Source organism: Sus scrofa, chromosome 17 (assembly GCF_054392235.1).
Source record: "Sus scrofa isolate SSC_HxYL_T2T_F1_AM1 chromosome 17, Sscrofa_HxYL_maternal_Yorkshire_Landrace_v2.0, whole genome shotgun sequence".
NCBI lineage: Eukaryota > Metazoa > Chordata > Mammalia > Artiodactyla > Suidae > Sus > Sus scrofa.
Genome location: NC_139399.1, coordinates 64,738,521 through 64,766,168, shown reverse-complemented (window position 1 = coordinate 64,766,168; position 27,648 = coordinate 64,738,521). Strand labels below are relative to the sequence as shown.

Genomic DNA, 27,648 nt, shown 5'->3' with positions numbered 1-27,648 from the left:
GGTCCAGCGTTGGAGCTGTGGCTTTGGATTGGGTCTCTGGCCAGGAAACTTCCATATGCTGTGGGTTTGGCCATAAAAAAATTGTTTTTTAAGCAAGTTGGATTTAGGTAGGGTTTCCACCCTCCCCAGAGTTGGTAGGAATGGCACCGCGCCTAAACTGCTTGTATGAACAACATGATTCATGCTAAACACCTGCTTTCCCTGACCGAGTTTGGGATTTTCGTCCGTGCTGCGCAGAGGCCACGTGCATGTCACCCCAATGAAAGCCCTGGGCGCCAGGCTCTCATGAGCTTCCCCAGCCGGCGACACCTCCTGTGTGTTGTCACAACTCTTGCTGGGGGAGTGGAGGGTGTCCCGTGTGACACCTGGAGGGGACTCTTGGCACCACCCGTGCCCTTTCCTTTGTTTCTTCTCTGTGACAGGTCACCGCTGTGAGCACGCCTGCATGTTGAATCCTGTCACTCCTCCTATCGGAGCCTTAAACACAGGGGTGGTCGCGGGGACCCCTGACATTGTCTCTGACCCTAGAATCTCCTGTCTTCTCTCAGCATCCATGAATCTGTGGCAGCTAACTTGTGAGCCAACTTGTTAATTTGAAGCAGGGGAAAATCTCAAGACACTTGGCAGTTCTTGCATCTCTGCATCTCTAGAGATACGTGTGTGTGTGTGTGTGTGTGTGTGTGTGTGTGTGTGTGTGTGTGTGTAGGGCTGAATTCCAGGTCTAGGTCAACTTGGGTATTAGGTATATGCCCCTCTTGTCATGGTGCTTTCAGGGGCAGGCATCTGATCTAGACTAGTCCAAGCAGAAATCAAGAGTCTTTCTTCCTCACTGGCCACAAACCAAGAAGAACAGAACTCTGGGCAGCCGCTCTGCAATGATGAGTGCTAATACCGAGAAAGTGGGCCTGAGAGACTGGGCCTTGATGATTCTGCTGGAGGACCCCAGACCAGCTACGCTTAAAGCCAGCCTGCCCCTGGATAATTTTAAGATAGTCCAATCAGTAAATTTTCTCGGAGTTTCCATTGTGGCTCAGTGGGTTAAGGACCTAACATAGTCTTTGTTAGGATGCAGGCTCAATCCCTGGCCTTGCGCAGTGGGTTAAGGAGCAAGCATTGCCACAAGCTGTGGTAAAGGTCACAGATGCGGCTCAGATCTGATGTTGCTGTGGCTGTGGTGTGGGCCTCAGCTGCAGCCCTGGTTTGACGCCTAGCCCAGAAACTTCCATATGCCGCAGGTGTGGCCATAAGATAAATACATAAAAATTAAATAAATAAACAAACCCAATAAATAAATCAATACATTTTCTTTATTGCTTAAGAGAGATTAGATGTGTTTTTTGATTCCTTGTAACAGAAGGAGTCCTAACAGACACAGATCACGGCTGTTCCGAGAAGGTGGCTGTCTCCATTCTGGTGTAGAGAACCAAGCCTCGCAAAGATGGGGTCTGTCTTCAGGGACCCTGAAACTGACTCCGAGAAAATAACTGAGTCGTTTTGCAGTCAACGACTTAAAAGCACTTATTAAGAACAGAGCAGCAGATAGGAACTGGACCCGGTACCATTTCAGGTGGTTTCCAGCCTGGAGATGCTGCTTCCAGGCTCTGAAGGTGTTTAGTGGCTGAGATGCCCATAGAAAACATGGACCTTTACCTGTAGTGTGAAGTGGGGATGGTGTAACCATAGCAACGCGAGCTAAAGTCCCAGCTGCACGGAGAGGAAGAGGAGGTGGTTTGACTTGGGGGGAGCTCTGGGCCGATTTCAGATCTGGGCCTGGCGATAGGGACCCTGCTCCTACCACACTTCCTGGCTTTGCTTTTCCCAAGCAGCCTTGCGTGTGTGAACCTGGCTTCACCTGCCTCTCCAGGGAGATGCGTTTGAATGCCACGAGTAAACATTTTGCTTTGGTACCTGCGCCCAAGTGACACAGATCAGAGACTTTTCCAGAGAAAAGATTGCTGCAAAGGATGTCTCAGGTCATGACGATATTTACACAATATTATAAACAGTAACAGATTGAGGTATAAATCTTTCTGAGTCTGCTGAATTTATCAACACAGAACCTATCATGTACAAAATAAATAAGAAACCCAACGGGACATGTCCCGTTGCAAATATAGCATGCTTCTTTAACTCAGCTAAAATACAATTGCAAAAAAAATTTTGGGGGGGGGTGTAAGATGCAGATACGTAAATGGCACCAATCTCACGGAATTAATTCAATCCAAGACGAAAATCTTGTCACATTTTCTAGCAGATGCAGAAAGTAATCATTTGAAAAGAAGCTTTCCTCCCTCCTCCCACTTTTTTCCCTAATACACTGTCTATGTATTTCTTCACTATTTGTCTGTCTCTCCACCAGATTGTAAGCTTCCTGAGGACAAAGCCGCTGTGTGAATCAGTGCTCTCTGCCCGAAACCTAGAACTTGACATAGGGTGTGGGTACGCAAAAAATAAGGTCTGAATGAATGAATTTAAAACAGGCACACCTGGGAGTTCCTGTCGTTGCTCAGCAGAAACGAATCTGACTAGCATCCATGAGGACACAGGTTTGATTCCTAGCCTCCATCAGTGGGTTAAGGATCCGGCGTTGCCGTGAGCTGTGGTGTGGGTCGAAGACATGGCTCGGATCCTGTGTTGCTGTGGCTGTAGCGTAGGCTGGCAGCTGTAGCTCTAAATGGACCCCTAGCCTGGGAACCTCCATGTGCTGTGGATGCCGCCCCAAAAAGACAAAATAAAATAAAATACAAAAGGCACACCTTTAGGCAATATAAAAACTGGTTTCTACAGCCTCATTTCACACGCCGACCCTACAGGATGTGCTACAAACTTAGCAAGGTCTTTGCTTAACACCTGACTCGTTTCCCTGACTCTGTGGGATGAAGCCAGGGTCCTGGGGTTGCATGGCTGCTTGGTGATACTGGTTCTGGCTGTTGCCACCTGCTGTGTGCGTCCCCAGTCTGGCTTTTCCCGTAGGACAGCCTTGCAGGTTGTTGGTGTGCCTTGGAAGCCGAGGGGTTGCCCGGGGAAGGAGGGGAGGGGAGGCTCATTCCAAGGTCCCTCTGAATTGCTGCGTGTGCTGCTCCAGCTTCCTGGCCTCAGCCTGGAGATGGCCCAGGGCTGCGGGGCTTGGGTACTCCAGCACGGCGTGCTTGGTGGCCAGCGCCAGGTTCCTGAGCAGGCTGCAGAGGTGGCTGCTGCCACAGAGGATCTCGTTGCGAAAGTCCCTCTCCTGGGTCTCCTTGCAGAGCGTGTCCACCAGCTTCTGCCCCACCATGATGATCAGCTTGCTCTGCGTGATGAAGGTCTCGGGGGGCTGCCTGTTGCTGAGGCTGCCGTTCAACACGCCGATGGCTTTCAGCAGCGCCCCAAAGTAGAGCCGGCAGTGTTCCGAGAGGTGGATTCTCTTCTCGGGATTCTGCTGGCTCAAAGGCCGGGGGATCAGGGAGCCTGGATTCTAGAGAAGAGGTTAAAAAAAAAAAACGATAAGAGAGAGATTTGATCGACAGGCTGTGGTTGCCTCCCTTTTCCTGTTTTTGCTCAATTAGCTAGACTTTTTATGAGAAAGAGGACTGTTTTGTTTAGAAGTCTCGCTGTGCCACATTTGCCTAACAAAGGAACATGAATGTCTTCAAACACTGTTATGTATAAATCATTTCATATCTACATAATCATATACGACATTACATATAATCATACATATTATATACATGTAAAATCTCACGCAGTCCTCTCGACAAACCATTAGAAACCCATCCTAAGAAACTCATAGACAATGACTAAATTCATAACTTTAAAAAAAATGCAGGAGTTCCCGTCGTGGCGCAGTGGTTAACGAATCTGACTAGGAACCATGAGGTTGCGGGTTTGATCCCTGGCCTTGCTCAGTGGGTTAAGGATCTGGCGTTGCCGTGAGCTGTGGTGTAGGTCAAAGACACGGCTCAGATCCCACGTTGCTGTGGCTCTGGCTTAGGCCCGTGACTATGGCTCCCATTAGACCCCTAGCCTGGGAATCTCCATATGCCGCGGAAGTGGCCCTAGAAAAGACAAAAAAAAAAAAAAAAAATGCAGAAAACTTGATGGCGAGATTTTAAAATTTACTCAAAGAACGGATTTTAAAGCTTTTTTTTTTTTTTTTTTTTTTTTTTTTGTCTTTTTGCTATTTCTTAGGCTGCTCCCGTGGCATATGGAGGTTCCCAGGCTAGGGGTCTAATTGGAGCTGTAGTCTCTGGCCTACACCAGAGCCACAGCAACGCGGGATCCGAGCCGCATCTGCAACCTACACCACAGCTCACGGCAACGCCAGATTGTTAACCCACTGAGCAAGGGCAGGGACCGAACCCGCAACCTCATGGTTCCTAGTCGGATTCGTTAACCACTGCACCATGACGGGAACTCCCTTAAAGCATTTTTAAAATCCTTCCTGGAGTTCCTGCCATGGTGCAGGGGGTTAAGAATCTGACTTCAGTGGCTCAGGTCACTGTGGAGGCAGGGATTCGATCCTCAGCCTGCGTGGGTTGGGATCCCACGTTGCCACATTCGGGGCTTGGATTCAATCCCCGGCCCAGGAACTTCCAAAAGCCACGGATGCGGCCTTAAAAAAAAAAAAAAAAAAATCCTTCCTAATTCTAGTATTAGAGGTAAACCTGAAAACCCCACATTTTCAGAAGAAATCAAAATAAACCGACCTATCTGCTTTAATATTAAACTATTCATCTTACGCACTAAAAAAGTTTCATTTAGAATTTGCTTTCATGAATTTTATTTTCTGGAATGTGGAACCAAAGCCTGTGCACTAGCGAAAGAGTCTCAGCATCTAACTTAGTGGCAACCATCCCAGGTAACAATCAAAAGCCCTTTTGGGGAGTTCCCTTGCGGCTCAGTGGGTTAAGGATCTGGCATTTTCACTTCTGTAGCTCTGGTCATAGCTGTGGCACAGGTTTGATCCCTAGCCTGGGAACTTCCGCATGCCACTGGTGCAGCCAAAAAAACCCCAAACAACAACAAAAAAACCCAAAGTCCTTTCGTTAGGTTATAGCTAAGGACACTGAGGTGCCTGAAGAGAAAAGCCTGCCTCGGGTCACTCAGTTAGCAAAATGAAGATGTGGAGCTTTTAGCCTAGCCAGCAGGTCTGAAACATTCTTTCTATTAAACTGTGCATGCTGGAGTTCCCGTCGTGGTGAAGTGGAAGTGAATCCAACTAGGAACCACGAGGTTTTGGGTTCGATCCCTCGCCCAGTGGGTTAAGGATTCGGCGTTGCCATGAGCTGTGGTGTGGGTCACAGACGTGGCTCAGATCCCACATTGCTGTGGCTGTGGCGTAGGCTGGCAGCTACAGCTGATTAGACCCCTAGCATGGGAACTTCATATGCTTCCAGAGTGGCCCTAAAAGGAAGAAAAAAACTAAAAGTATTAGAGAGTGAATACTAAAAGTATTAGAGAGTAAAAGTCATTGCTTACCTGTGTTTCTAAGTCTTTCTTTTCATCCACCCTTTGTTCCAAGATGGGTTTTTCTTTCTCTTCTAGGTGAGGCAACTTCTGAAAAATAAAATCCCTTCGAATTACCAACTAGAATGGTCTTTACACAACTGCGTAGCTGGTTACGTCCACTTTATTTATTTATTTATTTATTTATTTATTTATTTATTTATTTATTTATCTATTGTCTTTTTGCCTTTTCTAGGGCCGCTCCCGCGGCATATGGAGGTTCCCAGGCTAGGGGTCGAATCGGAGCTGTAGCCGCCGGCCTACACCAGAGCCACATCAACGAGGGACCTGAGCTGCATCTGCGACCTACACCACAGCTCGTGGCAACGCTGGATCCTTAACCCACTGAGCAAGGGCAGGGACCAAACCCGCAACCTCATGGTTCGTTAACCACTGCGCCACGACGGGAACTCCTGGTTACGTCCACTTTAAGCGCCCTGCATCCTCCTTGTGTTTTTGTTAATAGTTCTGCCTTATTGATGCTTTTTCCCAACAAGGGCAACCTTGACAGCCTGAGCACTGAATTTTGCCTACCAGCATGGCCCAATAAAATGACACACAGTTTAAACGGGAAATGAAAAACATCCAGATGTCCCGCTTCTCCAGAGGGTGTTAAAGCCCTTGTGGATTTCCCGCTATGCCGCAGTGGGATCGGTGGCATCTTGGGAGCACCGGGACACGGGTTCGATCCCCAGCCTGGTACAGTGGGTTGAAGATCCAGCTTAGGTCTCTGATCCCTGGCCTGCGAACTTCCATATGAGGAGGGGCTGGGAAAAAAAAACAAAAACAAAAACAAAAAAACCTTTGCCCTGCTAGGCCTATCAGCAGAAAACTAAGACTTGGAGCTGCAAGTTACCTCCCTGACACAACCCCCAAGTTACCTGCTGTACCTCTTGAGACTTTCAATTCTTTCTTTTTTTCCCCTTTTTTTAAAGATTTATATTTTTATTATAGTTGATTTACAAGGTCCTGTCACTTGCAATTCTTGAACTACGGGTTTCTTTCCACCATGTCTAAACACCGGGAGCCAAGTATTTCTGAGAGTAACTCGTGTCTGGAGACTGCCGGGACGACCCACAATCTGGAAGGGTTTCCACTCCCTCTTCTGTTTCTAAGAAACACACTGACAATGACTAAATTTACAGCTTTCCAAAATGCAAGGAAACTGGATGGTGAGATTAAAATTTCTGCTCAAAGAACAAATTTCAAAAGATTTCCCAAAGCCTTTCTAATCCTAGCATCAGAAGGCAGCCTGAAACCCTCAAATTTCTAGAAGGCATCCTCTACCTTAATATTAAAAAAAAAAAAGTGTCTTACTTCTTAATAAGATGGCATCTAGGATTTTACTTTCATGAATCTTAGCTTCCAGAAACTGGCACCCCTGTCTCTCTAAAGATGGGACCACTCTTGACAGGTTCTCAGCAGGGAACTTACTGGTGACCCCTCCAGATAAAAATGGGCCACCCCCTTAGAGGATCCCAGTCGGAACTTTGCACTCACCTGTCCACAGGCATTCGTCTTATTTTTCTCTATTAGTTCAGGAGGCTGTTCACTTGCCCTTTGTTTCTGAAAAGGAGCCTTCCTCTGGTATGATTCGCCCTCCTTTTGGGGCAGCTGGATGCGTCTCGCAAGCTTAAATTCTGCATTTGGGGTCCACTGCACAGGCTCTTCCTTCTCACAGTTTGACTTGAAAAGGAGCCTGCCGTTGGCGATGACGATGGAGGCGAACCTCTTGATGTCTTCAGGGACCGTCCGGGCCACCAGGACAAACCTCTCCAGGTCGTCCGGGCTGTTTTGGACTTTGTCAGTTGCAAGGACTTCCAGGGACCAGCCGCAGCTCTCCAGGCGCTCCTTCGTTTCTAGCAGGATTTGGTAGGCGTTGGCGATTGTCTGTAGCTGATCCCTAATCTTGGTCTGAAGGTTACTGTCGGTGAGGTTGCCCGCGGTCCCACGGACTCCGTGGGCGAAATCCAGAAATTCTCTCAAGGACTCCTCTATGCGGTCAGTGGCCCTGCGGATGGCGTCGATGTTGGCCTCCAGAGAGTCTCTGAATCTCCACTTCCTACTGACAAAGTGCATCAGGCTGGACACAGAGCTGGCCACCTTGTGCTGCAGAGCCGTGACCGTCTCTTTGGCCGAGTCCAGGTCCAAGGGGAGCTCTTTGGCTGCCTCTTCCGAGAAGGAGCTGGAGGAGGAGTCGGTGGACGTGGAGGAGCAGGAGGAAAGGACACTGGCTCTGCTGTCAGAACTGGAGACGGAGATGCTGTCGGGTTCGGGAGAGAGCGATGCTGCCCGGCTGCAGAACCACGAGGAACTGTGGTCCACGGAATTCTCTGACGGCCCGCCGGCTTTTCCCAGCTCTTTCCCCGCCTGGGGAACATCTGGCATTGCTCTGGGGACGTCATAAATGTTGGGCGTGGTGTTCTGCTGTTCCACTCGGGGGATCAGAAAGCTCGAAGGGACCTTATAGCTGACACTTTCATCCAAAGGGAACATGCACTTGGGCGGCGGGAAGCTGTAACAAGGAATTTCTGGAAGGCTGAGTTTTTTCTGCATGGGACCATTTTTCTGCGGGTGTGGAGGGTGGGACCTTGCGATGCTGTTGGGAGGGCTGTGGAAACTGGACATGTACCTGGGGAGGCCGCGGTGCCCTAATTCTTCCCCAGAGTTGGCCAGCGATGCCTTTTGAACACCAGCCTTTTCCAGAGACACCGGCGTGTCATAGATCCATTCCGATTTCTGAGGGTTTGGTAGCGTGTTGCAGCCGCCCCTCCTTAAGGCAGTGGCTGATGTCAGAGGAACATTCTGCCCCTGTGAAGAACCACAGAGTCACGCAGTTTAAGAGCAAGGCAAAGAGGGTGTGGGCGACTGGTGTGACCAGTGTGCATTATACTGAGGACCCACTAAGCACTGGGCACTGGGCTTCTTAAAAGTCTGATTATCACTCCCCTGCTCATGCTCCTTCACTCAAGCCCTTCCCTGTCTGCCACCAGCCCCCTTTGGAGCCTCTTTGCCACTGCTTCTGCCACCACTCCTGCCACCAACCTCCTTAAAGGTCCAGCCACCCAGGCTGCTTGCCTTTCCTTGAGCTCAAGAATGTCTTCTTATATCACTACATTTAATTTTGCCCAATCTGTGACTCTTTTTTTTTTTTTTTGGTGGGGGGGGAAAACGCCCATGGCACACGAAGGTTCCCAGGCCAGGGATCAAACCCAAACCACAGCAGTGACCTGAGCCATAGCAGTGACAATGCCGGATCCTTAACCCACCGAGCCACCAGGGAACTCCCTAATTTTGCCCAAACTGGTTCCTCTGCCCCAAATGTCCTCCTAACCCCTTGCTGTCCATGTACCAAACTCCTATGCATTCCTGTGACACTGTTGGGATGCCACCTTGGGCACAGGTATGTTTTTATTGTATACATGTGACAGAATCCGTCAATACACATGGCTTACAGATTTCGAATTAAGGCACCTCCCTGATATACAAATAAAAACCCACTTTAATGCAACACGTCTCCAAGATGTGTTATGATCATAAGAAGCACTTATCTAAAGTCTACTGAGCTCTTGCTCTGTGCCAAGCACTGTACTGGGTCCTTTGCAGGAATTAGGTCAATATCCCCAATAAACCTGGAATAAGAAACTGAGGCATCTGGAAATGATGGAAAAAATATATCCAAACCACACAGCTTGTCCTGTTGCATAACCACTGCAGTTATGGGTTTTGCCTCCAGTGAAGTAAGTTCTGCTCGGAGGGAGCTGCCGTCTTAATGCTGACCAAGTTAATTACATTTCCCAGGGGCGGTTCAGGTTTGCAGAGCACCCGCTCTCAGCATCTGTCATACTTACATTTGCTTGGCTGCTCAGGGGACCGAGGGTGGCCTTTTGGCGGCTGGGGGGTATGTCATAGAGCTGCTGCTTCCCTGGTTCCTGGGGAAAGACCACACAGGAGGACAACTTAGATTTTTCCTTCCTGATGGCTGCACATCACAAACTCTCTCCAGTCCAGCATTGCTTCTGCTCCCCCCACCGCAATGAAAACACAAATCAAGAGTTCCCTTGTGGCCCAGCAGGTTAAGGGTTTGGTGTTGCTACTGTGGCAGCTGGGGTCGCTGCTCTGTCATGGGTTTGATCCCTGGCTGGAGAACTTCCACATGTTGCAGGTGCAGCCAAAAAAAAAAAAAAACCAAAAACAAAAAAAACCCACAAATCACTGAAGACTTTGAGGCTTTCAGTCATGATGTTTGGATGGCGGAATTATGTGCTGCACTGGGTGTATTTCCAACCTGCACCACAGCAGTGACCCAAGCCACTGCAGTGACAACAATGGATCCTTAACCCACTGCTCCACAAGAGAACTCCTGTCTTTTTTTTTTTTTTTTTCTGCATTTTTGCCTTTTCTAGGGCCACTCCCGCGGCATATGGAGGTTCCCAGGCTAGGGGTCGAATCGGAGCTGTAGCTGCCAGCCTACGCCAGAGCCACAGCAACGCGGGATCCGAGCCACGTCTGTGACCTACATCACAGCTCATGGCAACGCTGGATCCTAAACCCACTGAGCAAGGGCAGGGACCAAACCCGAAACCTCATGGTTCCTAGTCGGATTCGTTAACCACTGCGCCATGACGGGAACTCCTGAAAATATTTATTGAATGCGGGTGAATTACTAGACACTGAGCCGAATGACGTATACATGCCTATTAATGAGCAAAAGACATGACACCTATGATGCCAGTACACATAATAGGCATTTTTTTTTTGGTCTTTTTAGGGCCGCACTCACAGCATATGGAAGTTCCCAGACTAGGGGTCAAATTTGGAGCTGCAGCTACCAGCCTATGACAGAGCCACAGCCACAGCAACGCCAGATCTGAGCTGCATTTGCAACCGACCCCACAGCTCAGGGCAATGCTGGATCCTTAACCCACTGATTGAGGCCAGGGATGGAACCCACATCCTCATGGATTTTTTACCACTGAGCTACGATGGGAACGCATCCACATAATAGGCATTTTGTGTGTGTGCAGCAATGAGGAACTATATGCATTAGGATGTGAAAAATAGGCTACACATTCAAAGCGAGCTGAGAGCACCAAAACAGATTTTACAAAGGAAGAGAAAAAGCAGGAATTTAAAGAGGGGGTTTCTTGGGTGGGAGGTGGGCTGTGCGTCTCCTGCTGTGCCCTCCTCAGTGTGGGAAGGAAGAAACTCTTTTCACTGCCTTTGGGCAGAGTGGACAGTGCCCACCAGGACCTTCTGTGACTGAAGTTGTGCCACCTGAGCTTGGGGTCAGAGTGCACCAGGTCTAACCCTGCTGAGACAAGTGACAGGTGAGCTCCTCCATCCTTGTGGCAGGAGCCCAGGCGCCACACACGAGCCGAGAGGCAGGACCTTTCGCTCAAAGGTAGTAGGAAGGTTGGGCACTGCCTGGATGAGACCTGCAAACTCCTCCACTGAGACTTCCGACCCGCAAGTGACCAGGAAGTCACAGAGGCAGCCTGAATTTTCACCGAGACTAGAGCCATGGATCTTGGCCCTGACTGCGTTCAAGATCCACCTGGGACCTTTAATTCCTGCTGCCCAGGGCCCACCCAGCCCTCAGACATCAGTGTCTCCGGGGGTGGTTCCAGGAAGCAGGCCTGGTTAAAGCACCCAGGCCACTCCAATGCGCAGAGCTGGACAGGGCAGCCTGCAGCCACAGGGCAGTTTTGATGGGCTGAGAAATGAGGCAGGGTTTTTTTCTGATTACATGAAGCATTATCTTACAAAATCAAAGTACCAGTGATATTCAAATAAGTTAAAAAAAAAACCCCTAAAATTTCCTCCCCCAGAGATAATCAATGTTAAGACAACCAATGACAACGTTAAGACTGTGATATATATCATTCATATTATTACTTTTAAAAAGTGCAGATACATATATTTGTATATATGCGTATAGGTAGATACATAAGCTATAAAGTATCTACTATAGGGCGCGCCCCTTGTGGCTCAGTGGTAATGAACCTGACTAATATCCATGAGGACCCGGGTTCAATCCCTGGCCTTGATCATTCAGTTAAGGATCTGGCATGGCTGTGGCTGTGGCTGTGGTGTAGGCTGGCAGCTACAGCTCCGATTCAACCCCTAGCCTGGGAACTTCCGTATGCTGTAGGTGCAGCCCTAAAAAGCAAAAAAATAAATACATAAAAAAGTATCTATTACAAGTGAAGTAAAGTTAATTTTTTTTTTTTTTTAGGCAAAAAACAGATTTATTAGGATGGAACACTTGTAAGAGATGCAAGCAGGCAGGCATGGAAGCTCTGCCAGTAAAAATTTTTTAAAGTAAAATTTTTTGGAGTTCCTGCCATGGCGAAGTGGGTTAAGAATCTAGCTGCAGCTGCAGTTACAGAGGTGTGGGTTTGATCCCTGGCCCAGAGCAGTGGGTTGAAGGATCTGGCGTTGCTACAGCTGCTGTGTAGGTCACAGCTGCAGCTCCAATTTAGCTTCTGGCCTGGGAACTTCCATGCTGAGGGTATATGGGAAAAAAAAAGTAAAAAAATTTTTAAAATGCTCAAAATGCCAATAACTGTAACATTCTCCTGAGCAGGTCTGGGCTCCCCGGGCACAAAGCCGGCTTCTGAGTGATGATATGACCTTGGGAGTCACTTTACTGCTCTGGATCTCCCAGCAGTAAAGCTGAAATGCAGGGCAGCATGATGCTGAGACCCCACCATTTGGATGGAGAGGCCTGGGTGGGGGGAGGGCAGTCACAGATGGGGCTCACCTTTGAGGCTGGGGGGCACCGGCTCTGGGCGGGTACATCGTACACCTGGCAAGGCAGAGCTGGCAACGAGGTCCGAGCAGCCCTGGGAATCGTGAAGATGGCCTTGGGGACAGAAAGAAGACACAGGGAAAGAAACATCACCACTGAGTCCACGGATGAGGAGACAGCGGAGGCAGCGGGCAAGTCCTCCAGGACCTGTAACGGGAGGCCCTTTGCTAGGAGACCGGGAATAGCAGGAGGCTGGTGGGGAGGTCTTGGGGTGGAGGGCGGTCTTCCTCGCAGGCTGGCCCATCGCTGCCTGCATCAGCCTCGCCTGGGAGGCGGGTAGGAAACGCAGATTCCTGGGCTCTGTGTCTGTTGTACAGAACCTCTGAGTTTTGACAGAGAAACTGGGAAGCTGCAGGATCGCCAACTTCCCAGGCGATTCTGAGGTTTGCTAGGGTCCGAGGCTGTGCTTCCAATCCTGGGTTATTAACGTGTTTGTCTAATGATGCTGAGGACCCAGCCATGAATGGGCAGACTAGGCTTTTGGGGGGCCACCTTATCTTCTGCTCTGGGATCCCCTCACTGCAGGGGTCAGGAAAACTGACTTGTCCCCACTGGTCTCTGGCTGGCTGGTCTAAGGACAAAGTCGGCAGTGGCTCCCTATCACACTCTGGGTTAATTCCAAGCTCCTCTCGGGCCATCTCCTGTCCAACCCCAGGGACTGTGCAGCTGTCACCCGCCAGTCCCTCTTCTTTCCTTCCTACCCGCCTCCCCCTTCTTCGATCACCAGAGCTCTCGCCCAGCACAGAGCCTTTCCAAATGTGGTTCCACTGCTGTTATTCTGTCAGAGGTCCAGTTTCTTCATGCATCTGACTCTGTGGGTCACACTCGCCCACAAGGCCCTCTACAGACAGCAGTGGGGCTTTCCTGTGTGTGGATTTTCAGGTGGAAAGAAGTCAGGTCAAAAATGCCCAGTGTTTCTTGGAAAACGTAGGCTGAAGGTGGCAATCGATTGTGGGACATGTTTTGAGAAGTGTGGTTTGAAAGGTTTCGGGGGACAGAAGGAAACCCCGGTTCAGAAATTAGAGGGTCTAAAAGAATTTCATTGGGAAATCTGACCCTTTTTACTTGCGATACAAAAGACTGCCCTCTCTGAATTTAAACCAAAATCAAACACCTTCTTTGCATGGTGGGTTTTGTTTTGTTTTTTTTTTTCTTTCCAAAAAGAGGCCAGTCTGTTATGTTAAGGAAGTTGGAACAAAAAGTAAAACAAAGCTCAAAATAGTGGTTACCCTGGGGGGAAGTGGCTGGGAGAGGTGGGAGGGGGCTTCTGGAGTGTCAGTTTTGTTCTGCTTCTAGATCTGGATTCTAATGACTGAACAATATACCCTTAGGATCTATAGGTTACACTTTAATAAAAAAAATTAACAGATAAAATATACAAACAACTCACACCACTCAACAACAAAAATCCAAAAAATCCAATTGAAAAATGGGCAGAAAACCTAAATGGACATTTCTTGGAAGCCATATGGATGGCCAGTAGATACATGAAAAAATGCTCAACTCACTAATTATTAGGGAAACGCAAATCAAAACCACAGTGAGGTACCACCTCTCATGGGTCAGAATGGCCATTGTTAATAAGTCTGTGAATAATAAAGCCTGGAGAGGGTGTGGAGAAAAGGGAAACCCTTGGGAATTGCAGGACTGGTGGGAATGTAAATCGGTACAACCACTACAGAAAGCATTACAGAGGTTCCTCAGAAAACTAAATATAGAACTACCATATGATCCAGCAATCCCACTCTCGGGCTTATATCCGGACAACACTTTCATTCAAAAAGATACATGCACCCCTATGTTCATGGCAGCACTGTTCACAATAGCCAAGACATGAAAACAACCTCAGTGTCCATCAACAGATGAATGGATTAAGAAGATGTGGTATATATATGTATATACACAATGGAATACTACTCAGCCATAAAAAAGAACAAAATCATGCCACTCACAGCAACACAGATGCAACTAGAGATTCTCGTACTAAGTGAAGTAAGTCAGAAAGAGAAGGACAAATACCATATGATATCACTTATATGTGGAATTTAAAATATGGCACAAGTGGGAGTTCCCATCGTGGTGCAGTGGTTAACGAATCCGACTAGGAACCATGAGGTTGCGGGTTCGGTCCCTGCCCTTGCTCAGTGGGTTAACGATCCGATGTTGCCGTGAGCTGTGGCGTAGGTCACAGATGTGGCTTGGATCCCGCGTTGCTGTGCTCTGGTGTAGGCCGGTGGCTACAGCTCCGATTAGACCCCTAGCCTGGGAACCTCCATATGCCGCAGGAGCGGCCCAAGAAATAGCAAAAAGACAAAAAAATATATATATATATATGGCACAAGTGAACCTATCTATGAAAGAGAAACAGATTCACAGACATAGAGAACAGACTTGTGGTTGCCAAGGGGGAGGGGGGAGGCAATGGGATGGCCTAGGAGTTTGGGGTTAATAGATGCAAACTATTTAGAATGGATAGATTATAATAAGGTCCTACCATACATCACGGGGAACTATATCCAATCTCCTGGGACAGTCTATGATGGAAAACAATATAAAACACAGAACACGAGTTCCCGCTGTGGCTCAGTGGTTAATGAATCTGACTAGCATCCATGAGGACGCAGGTTCGATCCCGGGCCTTGCTCAGGGGGTTAAGGATCTGGCATTGCTGCAAGCTGTGGTGTAGCTTGAAGACATGGCTTGGATCCTGTGTTGCTGTGGCTGTGGTGTAGCCCAGCAGCTAGAGCTCCGATTTGACCCCTAGCCTGGGAACTAAAAGCAGAAAAAAAAAGGAACATTATATGCACACACACACACACACACACACATGACTGAGTCACTTTGCTATAAGCAGAAACTGGCACAACACTGTAAATCAACTATATTTTAACAATAATAGAAAAAGATTTTTTAAAAAGTTAACAGACGGCTCGGCCACAGAGCCAGGGAAATAAGATCAAGGGCATGTCAAACGCTCTGCCTTGGGTCTGGCAGCCCAGGGGGGTAGAGAGACACGGGCACAACAAAGAACCTTCGTCGCTGGTATTCTGATGCTGGATGGGCCAGTGCGCCTCCCTGGGTACCAGTTTCCTTATTGGTAAATTGAAGGGTTGCTCTACTCTAAGAGGTCTCTTTATCTCTCTAATATGGGGACAACTTGAGAGAAGTGACACATTTCCACCTTCTTGGTTTTTGAGTTTCTGGTCAAGCTGGATCTAGAGATAGTCAACCCGGGTATAAAGGGAATCTTTGAAATGGGCCCCCCAGGCCATGGGCCAAGCTGAAGAACTGGAAAGGGGAGGAGACATCTGCCTTTTCTGTGCATCAGAAGATTCTTAACTGATTATCATCTTGCATTTCTTCTGGCTCCTTTCTTCTTTTTTTTTTTTAAATGGCTGCCCTCACGGCATATGGAGCCAGAGATTGAACCCTGGCCTCCGCAGTGACCTGAGCCATCGGCTGTGCCACAGCGGGAACTCCACAGCTCCTTCCATCTTGCAGTAGAGGGAGAAGCAAAGGTATTCAGAATAACCCAAAGATACAACTTGGGGTGAACTTCAAAGTGATGGGGCCCAGCCTTCTCTTATTACAGAGCAAGAAAGAGGCATGGGGGGGCGGGGGGCGGTGTGGTGATGTTTGAGTCACCCCGTAGAGCCGTGGCTGCCCCAGAAGCCAGGTGAACCTGGGCTCCTGATTTCTAAGCCACAGATGCCATCTCCTGCTCTAAATGACCTTCGAGCACAGAGAAGGTAATGAAAAAGGGGGGATAAAAATATAGACAGGGCAGCCGTGGAGGGAACTTAGGTAGGAATAAAGGGCAGGAAAGTCCCCCAGGTGTTTTACTGGGGCCATCTCAAGAAGCTTCTGGAGCGGCGAGGGGCCCCTGGCTTCTGAATTCCCCTTGGGTAGCTGTGGTTTCTGGTGCATGGCCACAGCCTGCACCCGTGAAGGTGCCATGCTTCAGCTCAAGGACGAATCTTAGAGCTGATGCCCTGACCCTCCCCGGCTTTAGGACAGTAAACTCATCTCTCCTTTTACATCAGCGTCGGGTTAGAAGCCGACTCTGAGGCCGTCATCATGAAGTCGAGCGCAGGACCTGCTCATTCCTTCATCCCGCTGTGGTTTAGGGAGCCCCTGGTGGGAGCCTGGCACTGTGCTGTGGGCTCAGCATCTCTGGTGAACAGCGGACATGGCACCTGCTGTCCTTTAAGGGGGAGGGGAAAATGGTCTTCGTTTTTTTTTTTTTTTTTGGTTTTGTTTTCTTTAGTGGCTTCGAAAAGAAACTCAAATTAGCTTCAGCCAAGGCCTCTTTTTAGGCTGGAGGAGCCAGCACCCGAGGCCCTGCTCTGGGTGAGCTGCTCAGATGACAGCTGAGGGTGCCAGGCCCCCGATGTGGGCCAGCTGTTCCAGAAAAGGGTCTTGGGGTCCAGCTCACGGCTGGCTTCCTTCTGGCGTTGGGGGCCAGGGCCCAACGAGTGGCAGCTGTTCTGTGTAACAACTGCCTCTCTGGCTGGCAGCCCAGGGAGGCGGGAAATCTGAAGTATGCCTTATCTTTCAAGGAACCAAAGCCTTCCTGTTTGAAGAAGGTGCTGGAAGCTGGTGTGGAAGAGGCCTGCGAGGTAAGTGGGACATTGTGTGTGTGTGTCTGTGTGTATCCAGCACATACATCAGGGGACGCGGTCTTTCCTGGACACAGACCTCGCCAGGACCTCTGTCCAGAAGTGTGGCCCGGTGGGATGTGTCATCTGAGCTGAAAGCAAAGTGTGTGATGGCAGAAAATGCCCGCAGAGACTGAATGCAAATCTGTTCTGCATTCTTAACACCTCGTGAAGGCCAGGGCTTGGGGGAAAACAGTACATTATTTTTCTCTTCTTTTAATTCCTTTCTTTCTTTAAAAAAAAATGTTCCATTCTGCATTGACTGTCTGCTTCTTTTCCTCTGCTTTAACTGTTATTTTTTAAAATTACAGCTGCAGTAAATGTTCTATATAACACACAAATCAACTTCTAACCTCTTTGTTCATCAGATATTTATCAAGTACCCATCCCAGGCCAGGCATGGTCCTAGATGCTGGGGACACAGGAATGAAAAAAATAAAGGCCCCTGCTCAATGGCTTCTTTCACTTTCTCTGAAACCTATTCCACTTCCTCAGGCTAACCACTGTTGGTACATGATCCTTTAAGTGTGCACACATGCACACATACGCACACAGATCATTTTTTTTTTTTGTTTTTGTTTGTTTGGTTTTTATTTAAATGGCTCTCTCTCCCACCTGATAAATACTGCATAGAACTGCTTCATCTTTTTTTCACAACTGCGTAGTAGTTCATGGCAGGGCCATGCCAAGATTTATGTAGCCAATCCTCCATGAATACCTGTTTAGGTATCTTGGATTTCTCCCTAGAACAATTACTGCTATAAAGGCCATGGCCTCCTCATCCAGGTGTATTTTTGCCTTCTTGTGTATTTCTGCAGCATTTGTGGAAGCAAAGTTTCTGGGTTGAAAATAACACATATTTCAAATCTGATGAGTGATTTCTTGCCTTTGAAACCATGGAAATGCAACCCCCCCCCCATTCACCACTGGCCATTTAGTGTTCCTTCTTATGCAAACAAAGACCACCGTGGTACCACCTCACTCCGGTCAGAATGGCCATCACTAACTACTCTGCAAATAACAAATGCTGGAGAGGGTGTGGAGCACAGGGAACCCTCCTGCACTGTTGGTAGGAATGTAAGCTGGTGCAGCCTCTATGGAAAACAGTATTGAGATTCCTCAGAAACATAAATATAGAACTACTACATGACCCAGCAACCCCACTCCTGGGCACATATATGGACAAAATTATAATTCAAAAAGATAGCAGCACCATTCACAATAGCCAAGACATGGGAACAACCTCCATGTTCACTGACAGAGGAACGGATTAAGAAGATGTGGTACACATACACAATGGAATACGACTCAGCCATGAAAGAATGAAATCGTGCCATTCACAGCAACGCGGATGCAACTAGAGCTTCTCATGTGAAGCGAGGTAAGTCAGAAAGAGAAAGACAAATACCATATGATGTCACTTATATGTGGAATCTAAAATATGGCACAGATGAACTTACCTACAGAACAGAAACAGACACACAAGACATAGACTACAGACTTGTGGTTGCCAAGGGGGAGTGGGGGAGGGAATGGGATGGACGGGGAGTCTGGGGTTGGTAGATGCAAACGATTACATTTAGAAAGAATAAACAACAAGGTCCTATTGCAGCACAGGGGACTCTATCCAATCTCCTGGGACAGACCATGATGGAAAAGAATATAAAAAAGAATGTGTGCATATGCGTGACTGATTCACTTTGCTGCACAGCAGGAACTGGCACAGCACGGTCAAGCAAATATACTCTAATAAAATTTTTAAAAATAAAATAAAAAATACATTTCAACAAAATCTCTTTTAAATCTATAAAGTATCCAAATGATCATTTTTAAAAAAAAGAGCACCCTGAACTTTTTTTTTTTTTTTTTTTTTTTTTTTTTAGGGCTGCACCTGCGGCATATGGAGGTTCCCAGGCTAGGGGTTGAATCAGAGCTGCAGTTGCCGGCCTACACCACAGCCACAGCAACGCCAGATCCGAGCCGTGTCTGTGACCTACATTACAGCTCACAGCAACGCCGGATCCTTAACCCACTGAGTGAGGCCAGGGACCGAACCTGCGTCCTCATGGATACTAGTCAGATTCGTTTCCACGGCGCCACCATGGGAACCCTCACCTTGAACACTCAGTTTCCTGCCAAATATGGGCGTCCTGGAGAGCTGGGAGGTGCCACGTGTGTTAAATGCAACCCAAACTGGGGCCAAACACAAGCTCACCCCATCCCCCCAACCATCTGGTTCCCACCTTGCGCCTGGTCTCCTGGTGGACCCCGTGACTCAGGGGGAGCTAAGCCCCAGGGCGTGGCGTGCCCTTGAGCTGATTCTTCCACCTGCAAACAGCTTACCTGTTTGGGAAAGCTCAGGGTCTTTTCACAGACGATCCTGGCGCAGGTGGGTGGGTCAGGGAACTCGTAGATCTGGACCGTGGGAGGCGGGGGCCCCTCCACCCAGCTCTTCATCTGCTCATACACGGGGCCTGGCGTCGGGGGGCTGGGCACCTCGTAGTTCTCCTGGGAGCGGCCGGGAGCCTCTTCCAGGCCACCGAAGAAAGGGGGACAGGGCCCGTCTGCGGGGGCCTCCTCGAGGATCTGGAGGCGGTTGGCAGGGGCCAGGCCTTGCCTCCCGTGGAGCAGACACGTCCACCAGCCCTCGCTTTCCGGCACGTCCTGTTCCAGAATGGTCAGGATGTCTCCTCTGCAGAAAGCCAGCTCGTCGGAGCAGTCAGGGTGGTTGTCATAAAGCGCCCGGGCCAGGAGCGCCTGGGGCAGGGGAGGAAGAGGTCACGGTTATTGCCGCTGCCAATGACCCTGCAGTGATGTCGCTGGTTTAGAACCCGGCTGCTCTTTCACCTCATTTCCTTGACCCCAAAGGCCCTTGTCCCCGCTGTTGGCCTGATTTCTTTGGTGGGGGGGTGGGGCTCTCAGGTAAAACGATCACATCCCCCAGGAAGTCTCACCTGCACGCGGAGACCAGGTCCAATCTCCCCAATATGCTCTCATGGCTCTGATCTAATTTATAGCAACGACGGCCCTCCTAGTTACATAATTGAATGTAGCCTAGCACCGAGTCGGGGTGAAGTCCCCGCTCTGTGAATTCCCAGCCATGCCCTTGAGTAAATTAACTACTCTCTTTGGGGGCCTTAGTGTTCTTGTCTGTACAATGGGAATAACAGTACTATCTACTTCACAGAGTTATGGTGAGAGTTAAATGGGTCAGTATGTATAGGAAGCTCTTTGAACTGGCATTTGGTGAGTGCTCAGTAAGGCTGGGCTGTTAACCGTCAACACCATTCGACGGCTCTGTGTCTGGTTGTTGCTATTTTTCTCTTAACTGGGATTAAGTCCCATGACTCTGGGACCAGAAATCCCCCAGCTTGCTGCTCTCGCCCCAGCATCAGGCTCGGCCCCAGGACAGAGCAGAAGCCCTTTCGATGTTCATCTATCCGCATGCAACAAAACAAGGACACAGGGGGGGAGTGATTCGTCTACACAGCCAGGACCCAAACACAGGCAATCTCCTGATTCTCAGACCCGTGTTCCTTCCCTAAAGCCCCTTCGTACTGGAAGTTTCTGCTGCAAATAAGTGAACTATTTGTTTCTGGGGGTTTCAAAGTAATCGCCTTTGTCCCTCCCTTATTATATCAAAGCATATTAGTCACAGGGAAAATTAGGAAATAGAGAAGCAAAAAGAAGACAGTGAAAAGCACCCATCATCCCACCATTCAGAGGTAATGATTCCATTTCGGTTGCTTTTTTATTTTTTCTTTCTTTTTTTAAAATTATGGTTGTTTTACAATCAACTGTGCCAATTTCTGCTGTGCAGCAAAGTGACTTAGTTATATATATATATATATATATATATATATATATATATATACCTTCTTTTATAATACATGTATTATTTTCCACCATGGTCTGTTTTAGGGGATTGGCTAGAGCTCCCTGTGCTCTGCAGCACAACTGCATCGCTCATCCCTCTAAACATAATCGTTTGCATCTTTTCACCCCCAGCTTCCAGTTCACCCCCTCCCTCTTCCCTCTCCCTTGGCAACCACAAGTCTGTTCTCCACGTCTCTGAGTCGGTTGCAGGTGCTTTTTAAAAAATTAAATTTTGTTCATCATATTTTTTATCCCAACTCGTTCCTAGGACACACAGTTTATAAAGAAAGCAAAAATGACCAGCACTCCCATTACATCTGTTGTCAATTGATGCTTGTTTTGCATAATCTTTTTTTCTGTCACCACACTGGGATTGGATGGCCAGCTGCTGTGAAACACCGTCTTAAACCCACAGGCAGGCCGGAGTGGATCTGGGGAAACACTGCCTGTCTATCTGAGACGCTGCAGCGGAAGGCGATCCTGCACGCAGGCAGCCGGGCACTGACCATCCCCAGAGTCCAGAGCAGCTGAGAGCCTCCTAGGAGACATGCCTTTTGCACATGAAGCCTTCTTCCTGGCTACGCACGCGGTACAAGTTCCTCAAGGACAGGACACAACACAAGGAAACAGAAACCACCAAAAATGCCTACAGTGCCACCAAGCACAGGTCACCACTGTGACTCCTTAGGCTCGTGTCTTTCGGGAACTTTTCTTAGTCTCACACACACACCTAGAGTCACAGTTATATTTTAAAATGTACACTGAGGCTTTGGGATGGAAATGGTATAAAATTTGGTTGTGATGATTGTTGCACAACTATAAATGTAATAAAATTCATGGAGTAATGAAAAAAATTCAATGCAGTCCCACAATAGATAGTTTTATAATCTGCTTCTTTTCCCCCCACTTTAAGTTTTTAAAATCTGTTTTTCGTTTGTTTTTTTGTCCTTTTGCCATTTCTTGGGCCGCTCCCTCGGCACATGGAGGTTCCCAGGCTAGGGATCGAATTGGAGCTGTAGCCACCGGCCTACGCCAGAGCCACAGCAACGCGGGATCCGAGCTGCGTCTGCAACCTACACCACAGCTCACGGCAACGCCGGATCCTTAACCCACTGAGCGAGGCCAGGGATCGAACCCACAACCTCATGGTTCCTAGTCGGATGCGTTAACCCCTGAGCCACGACGGGAACTCCTAAAATCTGTTTTTAAAACAGATTGTGAACATCTTCCTCTGTCCTGAGACAGGTTTCCTCATTACCCTTTTAACTAGCAGAATGCTTTTGCACTGTATGAATGACCCATAACCTGTCCTTCCTGATTTGGGGACATTTTAGCTAATTCCAGTTCAGAGGGATTACAGTGCTGAAATGATGGTTTTCTCAGACAACCAGCCGCACCCCCCGCCCCCACTTATTTCCAGAGAGCCATTTCTAGGGAGGGGAGCTGGCAGGGTAGCAACCACCACGGCTCTTCTTCCGTGCTCCGCACAGCCCTCCAGCCAGCCCTGACTCACTTTCACGCCCACTGGCCACGAGCCTTGAATGAAAGGGCCTTTTCCTTTGCGCCCTCACCTATCCTGCCCATTATCTCTACTGGATGGCACGTTTCGTTCCAAAATCTTTGCCAGGAAAATGGAAAATGTTTTTTTAACACGCTCTCGGCCACGCCCAGATGAGTGGATAACTTGCCGTTCGGGAAGAGTGTCACCTCCTTGGGACATCGCCACCGTTCATTCATTTTCTAAAGAAAGAAAACGATCTTAAAAGTTACAGGCACAGGCCTGGTGAGGCCCCTGCCGCCTGCAGGGCTTGCCCCTCTCGTCCACAGTGAACCAGAGACCCTCAGCGAGAACGGACGGTACGGAGTCTCACTTCTCGGAGGCTGAGTCGTTTTAGGAGTCGGGGATCCGGAGAAGCATCCCCTTGGTCAGCGCGTGCTCCTTTACAAATGCAGCCAAGCGTTACCGAGCGTTTACCAGCACTGCTCCTGGGCTGGAGTTTTCGGGAGCACGGGTTCGGGCCGTGTTATTTCCCATTCTGCGACCCTTCGGCAGCTCCCAACATCCTTTGGATGAAGCTCCATCTCTGCCAAACGTCCAGGCGCCGTGGGATCCTGCTCCTGCCTCCCGGCATCGCTTCCTTATCACGCATGCGCGCCACCCGTTTGGGGGTCCCCGGGTCTTTCGCGCATGCTCTTCCCTTGATTCAAAGCAATCATCAGCCTTGCACCCTGTGAAATCCCTCTCATGCTTCCAGACTCATCTGAACATCTCTGCCTTGGAAAAGGAGGCCTGGCTACCCCCAGATCCCCCAGACTAAGCTAGTCCTCCCCGATACGTTGCTCAGCACCCGTCCACGCCAGGACTTAGGACATTTGTATTTCATTCACTAAGTGGGAGATCACGTATTTGGCATCTGTCTCCCTGCAGAGCACCCGCTCCAGCAGAGCAGGGACCACGCCGTCCTGCTCCCCCTGCCTTCCCAGAGTCCAGCACCCAGCAGGTGCTCACTGCTACCTGGTGAGTTAATGGATGGATAAGGATGAGTAACGCGATGCCCTTTGTCCTGTCCACGTTTTTGGAAGGTAGAGAGACACACAGCACCACGATGAGAGCTCTTATTTCTGTCGCGAGAAGCATTTAAAAGGAAGCTCTCTGGCTCTCTGGCCACCTTTTTAGATGGCCTCCAGTAAGAATGACCCTTGAGGAGTTCCCTGGTGGCTCAGCAGGTTAAGAACCTGGCATTGTCGCTGCTGTAGCACAGTTGGCCTGGGAACCTCTGCATGCCATGGGTGCAGCCAAAAAAAAAATGATGCTGGTGAGGTCCAGAAGATGGATCTCAAGACCTACTAGTCTGCCCGCTCAAGCACTGTCACTTCAATGTGCTGTGAGCAGGTTTCATGAATGTAGGCACTCAGCTTGGAGAACCCAGCGGAGATGAAGCCTTCAGAAGGAACAGAGTTTTCGAATCGTATGGAGGGCATGATTAGAGGTCTTGATCTAGTACAGCGACTTGCTACTCTAGGGATTTTTTTCCAGCTAAGGAAGCCCAGAAACTTCTCTTCAGTTAGAAAAGATAACCTGAAAAGTTATGGTTTATCCTCTTGTTGGTTGGACCTTCACGAATCAGTTTAACAAAGTCTTTGACATGAGTTCATTTTATATTCATCTGAGTCATGATGTTACCTTTTTGAAAAATGACACTTTGTCCACACTGGGAAGAAAACGGAAAACAAAACACACTCTCCAACCTATCACAATTCCTATGAAACACATCTAACACAGCCGGAAAGAAAAAGCCCATCGTCTGAGACGTGCTTGCCTTTGTCTAGAAACCACGCAGTGTGTGTGTTCACAGGGCAGCTGCTTCTATGGCAGCTGCTTGGAAGTGTCCAGATTGGCATCAGCTTAGCTGGTGGGGTTGCCTATCATGAAAGACGGGGATGCTGTTACCCTCCACCCTGCGGGGCACCCACAGCTGTCCAAGATGGACAGCGACAATCTTACCCCAAGACAGTTTACTCTGCACTTAGAGCCTGGAGCTGTCAGAGCAGCAGCCTACGTCCTAAAGGACATGAAGTCTCAGCAAAGGAAAACTCCAAATATGTTGTGATAACACGATTCCCCTCAGAATAGTCCAGGGCCATCTTCTGCAATCCACTCATATCTCAGAGGTTTAATAACAATGCCCTTCAAGATTTGTGTTATAAAAGAATTCAATACATGTGAGAAAGCTTGGGAACAGCAGACTTTACTGAATGGGGACCTATTATTTGTTGGGTGCACTGAAGCCATTATCTCATTTAAGTCTCAGATGCCTCCAAGGTAGGTTTTCTTTCTTTCTTGGCCATACCCACGGCATGTGGACGTTCCTGGGCCAGGGATTGAACCCACACTGCTGTTGCAACCTACACCACAGCTGTGGCAATCCCAGATCCTTAACCCACTGCAACACGTGGGAACTTCCATGAGGTGGGTTTTCTTAGTCCCATTTTACAAGGACACTGAAGGACAGAGAGATCAAATGACTTGCCCAAGGTCACATGGACTCTAAGCATTCTCACATCCATTACTGCACCCTTCCCCTTATAATAATTATTATAATTGTTTATAATAATGATAATTAATAATAATAATAATTATTATAATTCATTCTCCAGACAGTTGCCAGAATATTTTATACACACAAATCAGACTGTGGGTCTCCTGTTTTAAAACACCCATTCGCTTGCAACCACACTGAGAATAAAATCTAACCTCCCTAGCCGATCGGCCTCCTAGCTCCTCATGTTAATTTCTCTCCAGCAGCACTGCTTTCTGACTTTTCTTTGATGCGCTGAGCTTGCTTCTGCCTCAGGACCTTTGCCCTGGCTAGTCCTCTGCCCAGAACACTCTTCCGCCAGATCTTTGCATAACTGACAGATCTCCCACGGAGGCTGTCCCTGACCTGTGCAGGCAGGACTCCAAGAGGGTGACCCTCTGGGCATGTTCAAGAAAGGATCCAGGAGTTCCCATCATGGCTCAGTGGTTAACAAACCCAACTAGCATCCATGAGGACGTGGGTTTGATCCCTGGCCTTGCTCAGTGGGTTAAGGAGCCTGTGTTGCCGTGAGCTGTGGTGTAGGTCAAAGATGCGGCTCGGATCCCTAGTTGCTGCGGCGGTGGCATAAGCCGGCAGCTGTAGCTCCAATTCGACCCCTTCCATGTGCCGTGGGTGCAGCCCTAAAAAGACAAAAGACCAAAACCAAAACCAAAACAAAAAAATCACGCAAAAAAGAAAGGATCCAGTGGGGCAAGCCAGGCTTCCAAGGACAGGCTGGCTGGCAGGGTGTGGAGAACCAGAAAGAGCAGCCACAACAAACACGCATCAGGCACCTCTGTCCTTGGCCCTGTGCTGAACGCCTTAGAGACAACAGATGGAAGTGACCGACAGCCCTGCGAAGCATCCCGAGAAGAACTATGAGTGTTGCTGAGGCCATGCCCATGTTATTATTATTATTTTTTTTTAGGGTTCCACCTGCAGCAGATGGAAGTTCCCAGGCTAGGGGTCTAATCAGAGCTGGGGCTGCCAGCCTACACCACAGCCACAGCCACACCAGATCTGAGCCATGTCTGCGACCTATATGAAGCTTGTGGCAACACCGGATCCTTAACCCATTGAGCGAGGCTGGGGATGGAACCCGCATCCTCATGGATACTAGTCGGGTTCTTAACCCACTGAGCCACAACAGGAACGCTCCAAGTGACTTTTTAACAGGGTGTTACTGGGGGAACATTTGTGTAGGTACTAAAGAGAGGAAGGAGGATATATGCTTATATTTTTATTCTCTTTGGGCACAAAGGCAGTTCGATTTTAGGTGCAGTGGGAGAAATCTTCTTCACCAGTTTTCAAAAAGAGCGTTTCCTGCAAATGCCCATTTTCATACAATAGCTGGGAGTTGCGAAAGGAGGATGAATAAGCATCGAAGGAAGAAGGGACAGGAGTTTAGGGAAATAAAGGCAAAGAATAAGAGATTCCCTTTCCAGGGAGACCTTCACACAATGGCCAGATGCAAGGTCCTAACCTAAACTCAATCGGCTACATGTGAAATAGATAACCCACAAGGACCCGCAGCACAGGGAACTATATATTTTGTAATAATCTATAAGGGAAAAGAAGCTGAAAAAAAGGAATATGTAGATGTATAATATATGTATAACTGAATCACTATGTCGTATACCTGAAACTAAGGTGACAAAAAATAATAATAGTGTTATAAAAATAAAACAAGGGCGTTCCCTGGTGGCCTAGGGGGCTGAGGGTCTAGCATCGTCACTCCTATGGCTTGGGTCATTTCTGTGGCGTGGGTTTGATCCCTGGCTCAGGAACTTTGGCATGCTGTGGGTATGACAAAAAGAAAGCAAGAAAAACCAAAAAATAAAAAGCAACTGAATCAGCAATGAGCCATGGGAGTAATTAGCTAGTTTCATTCATTCATCAAGATTGTCTTAAGCACCATGATATGCGGGTACTGTTTTGGAGATACAGCAGCGAACAAGACAGCTCCTGATCTCTTGCCAGTGTACGTTCCAGTAGAGGAGACACACTCCAATCAAATCAGAAAAATCAGAATAAATACAGCATTTCTTTCTTTCTTTTTTGCTTTTTAGGGCCCCACTTGTGGCATACAGAGGTTCCCAGGCCAAGGGTCTAATTGGAGCTACAGCTGCCAGCCTACACCACAGCCACAGCAACGCCAGATCTGAGCTGCATCTGCGACCTACACCAGAGCTCACGGCAATGCCAGATCCTTAACCCACTGAGCGAGGCCAGGGATTGAACCCTCAACCTCACGGTTCCTTGTCGGATTCGTTTCCGCTGTGCCATGACGGGACTTCCCAGCGTTTCTGGGAGGGCAGGATGGTAACTGCCAGGGAGAAGAAAATACAGAAAGTTGGGAAGCGTTACAAGTGCACTTGGCAAGCGGTGATGGATCGGGGCACAGGGAAAGTTCCCCGACAAAGGGCTGTGGAGGCTGCAATCTGGGGGCGAGTGGAGGTTAGTGGTGAGCAAGAGCAGTGGGTGAGTGTGGGCAGGAGGGAGGGAGTGAATGTGTGTGTGTGTGTGAAGTGCGTGGGGAGTTAGAGGAACTGAAAGATGACCAGGCTGTCTAGAGAGGCGTAGGCAAAAATCTGGGGCTTGATTTCCATATTGGTTGATGTTTATCTGAATGCCGGGCGGAAAGGGGATGTGGCGGAGCCCGTGTCAAGCTGGAGAGGCTCATCAAAGCCAGTTGTCCAGTCCAGGCGGAGACGCCGGTGGCTGGGGGGAGGGGGAG

The 27,648-nt window shown here is 48.7% G+C and overlaps 1 protein-coding gene and 2 long non-coding RNA genes across 9 annotated transcripts in view; 2 read left to right on the top strand and 1 right to left on the bottom strand.

Moving 5' to 3' along the window:
• The first annotated feature begins 1,289 nt into the window (after window positions 1-1,289).
• LOC146395396 (uncharacterized) lies at window positions 1,290-4,970 on the top strand. Its single transcript, XR_014831847.1, has 2 exons — window positions 1,290-3,807; window positions 4,427-4,970. It is a non-coding gene; the product is annotated as an uncharacterized LOC146395396 (long non-coding RNA).
• Window positions 1,290-27,648, bottom strand: part of CASS4 (Cas scaffold protein family member 4) — a 41,118-nt gene continuing 14,759 nt past the window's right edge. For 2 of the 6 annotated variants that reach the window (XM_085002525.1, XM_013985477.3), the window contains exons 2-7: window positions 19,300-19,713; window positions 12,251-12,352; window positions 9,336-9,416; window positions 6,985-8,295; window positions 5,458-5,535; window positions 1,290-3,454 (exon numbers count right to left, since the gene is read on the bottom strand). In XM_085002525.1, the coding sequence (XP_084858651.1) occupies window positions 3,044-3,454; window positions 5,458-5,535; window positions 6,985-8,295; window positions 9,336-9,416; window positions 12,251-12,352; window positions 19,300-19,413 (2,097 nt within the window). In that variant the 5' untranslated portion in view covers window positions 19,414-19,713 and the 3' untranslated portion in view covers window positions 1,290-3,043. The remainder of the gene's footprint in view (window positions 3,455-5,457; window positions 5,536-6,984; window positions 8,296-9,335; window positions 9,417-12,250; window positions 12,353-19,299; window positions 19,714-27,648) is intronic. The other 4 variants (XM_085002527.1, XM_085002524.1, XM_085002526.1 and 1 more) reach the window with 3 other exon arrangements.
• On the top strand, window positions 16,878-24,577 carry LOC146395395 (uncharacterized). Of its 2 annotated transcripts, none has more exons than XR_014831845.1 (3): window positions 16,878-16,917; window positions 17,775-18,337; window positions 21,218-24,577. It is a non-coding gene; the product is annotated as an uncharacterized LOC146395395 (long non-coding RNA). The 2 variants fall into 2 exon arrangements; XR_014831846.1 differs by having other exon boundaries at window positions 18,218-18,337; window positions 21,218-21,332.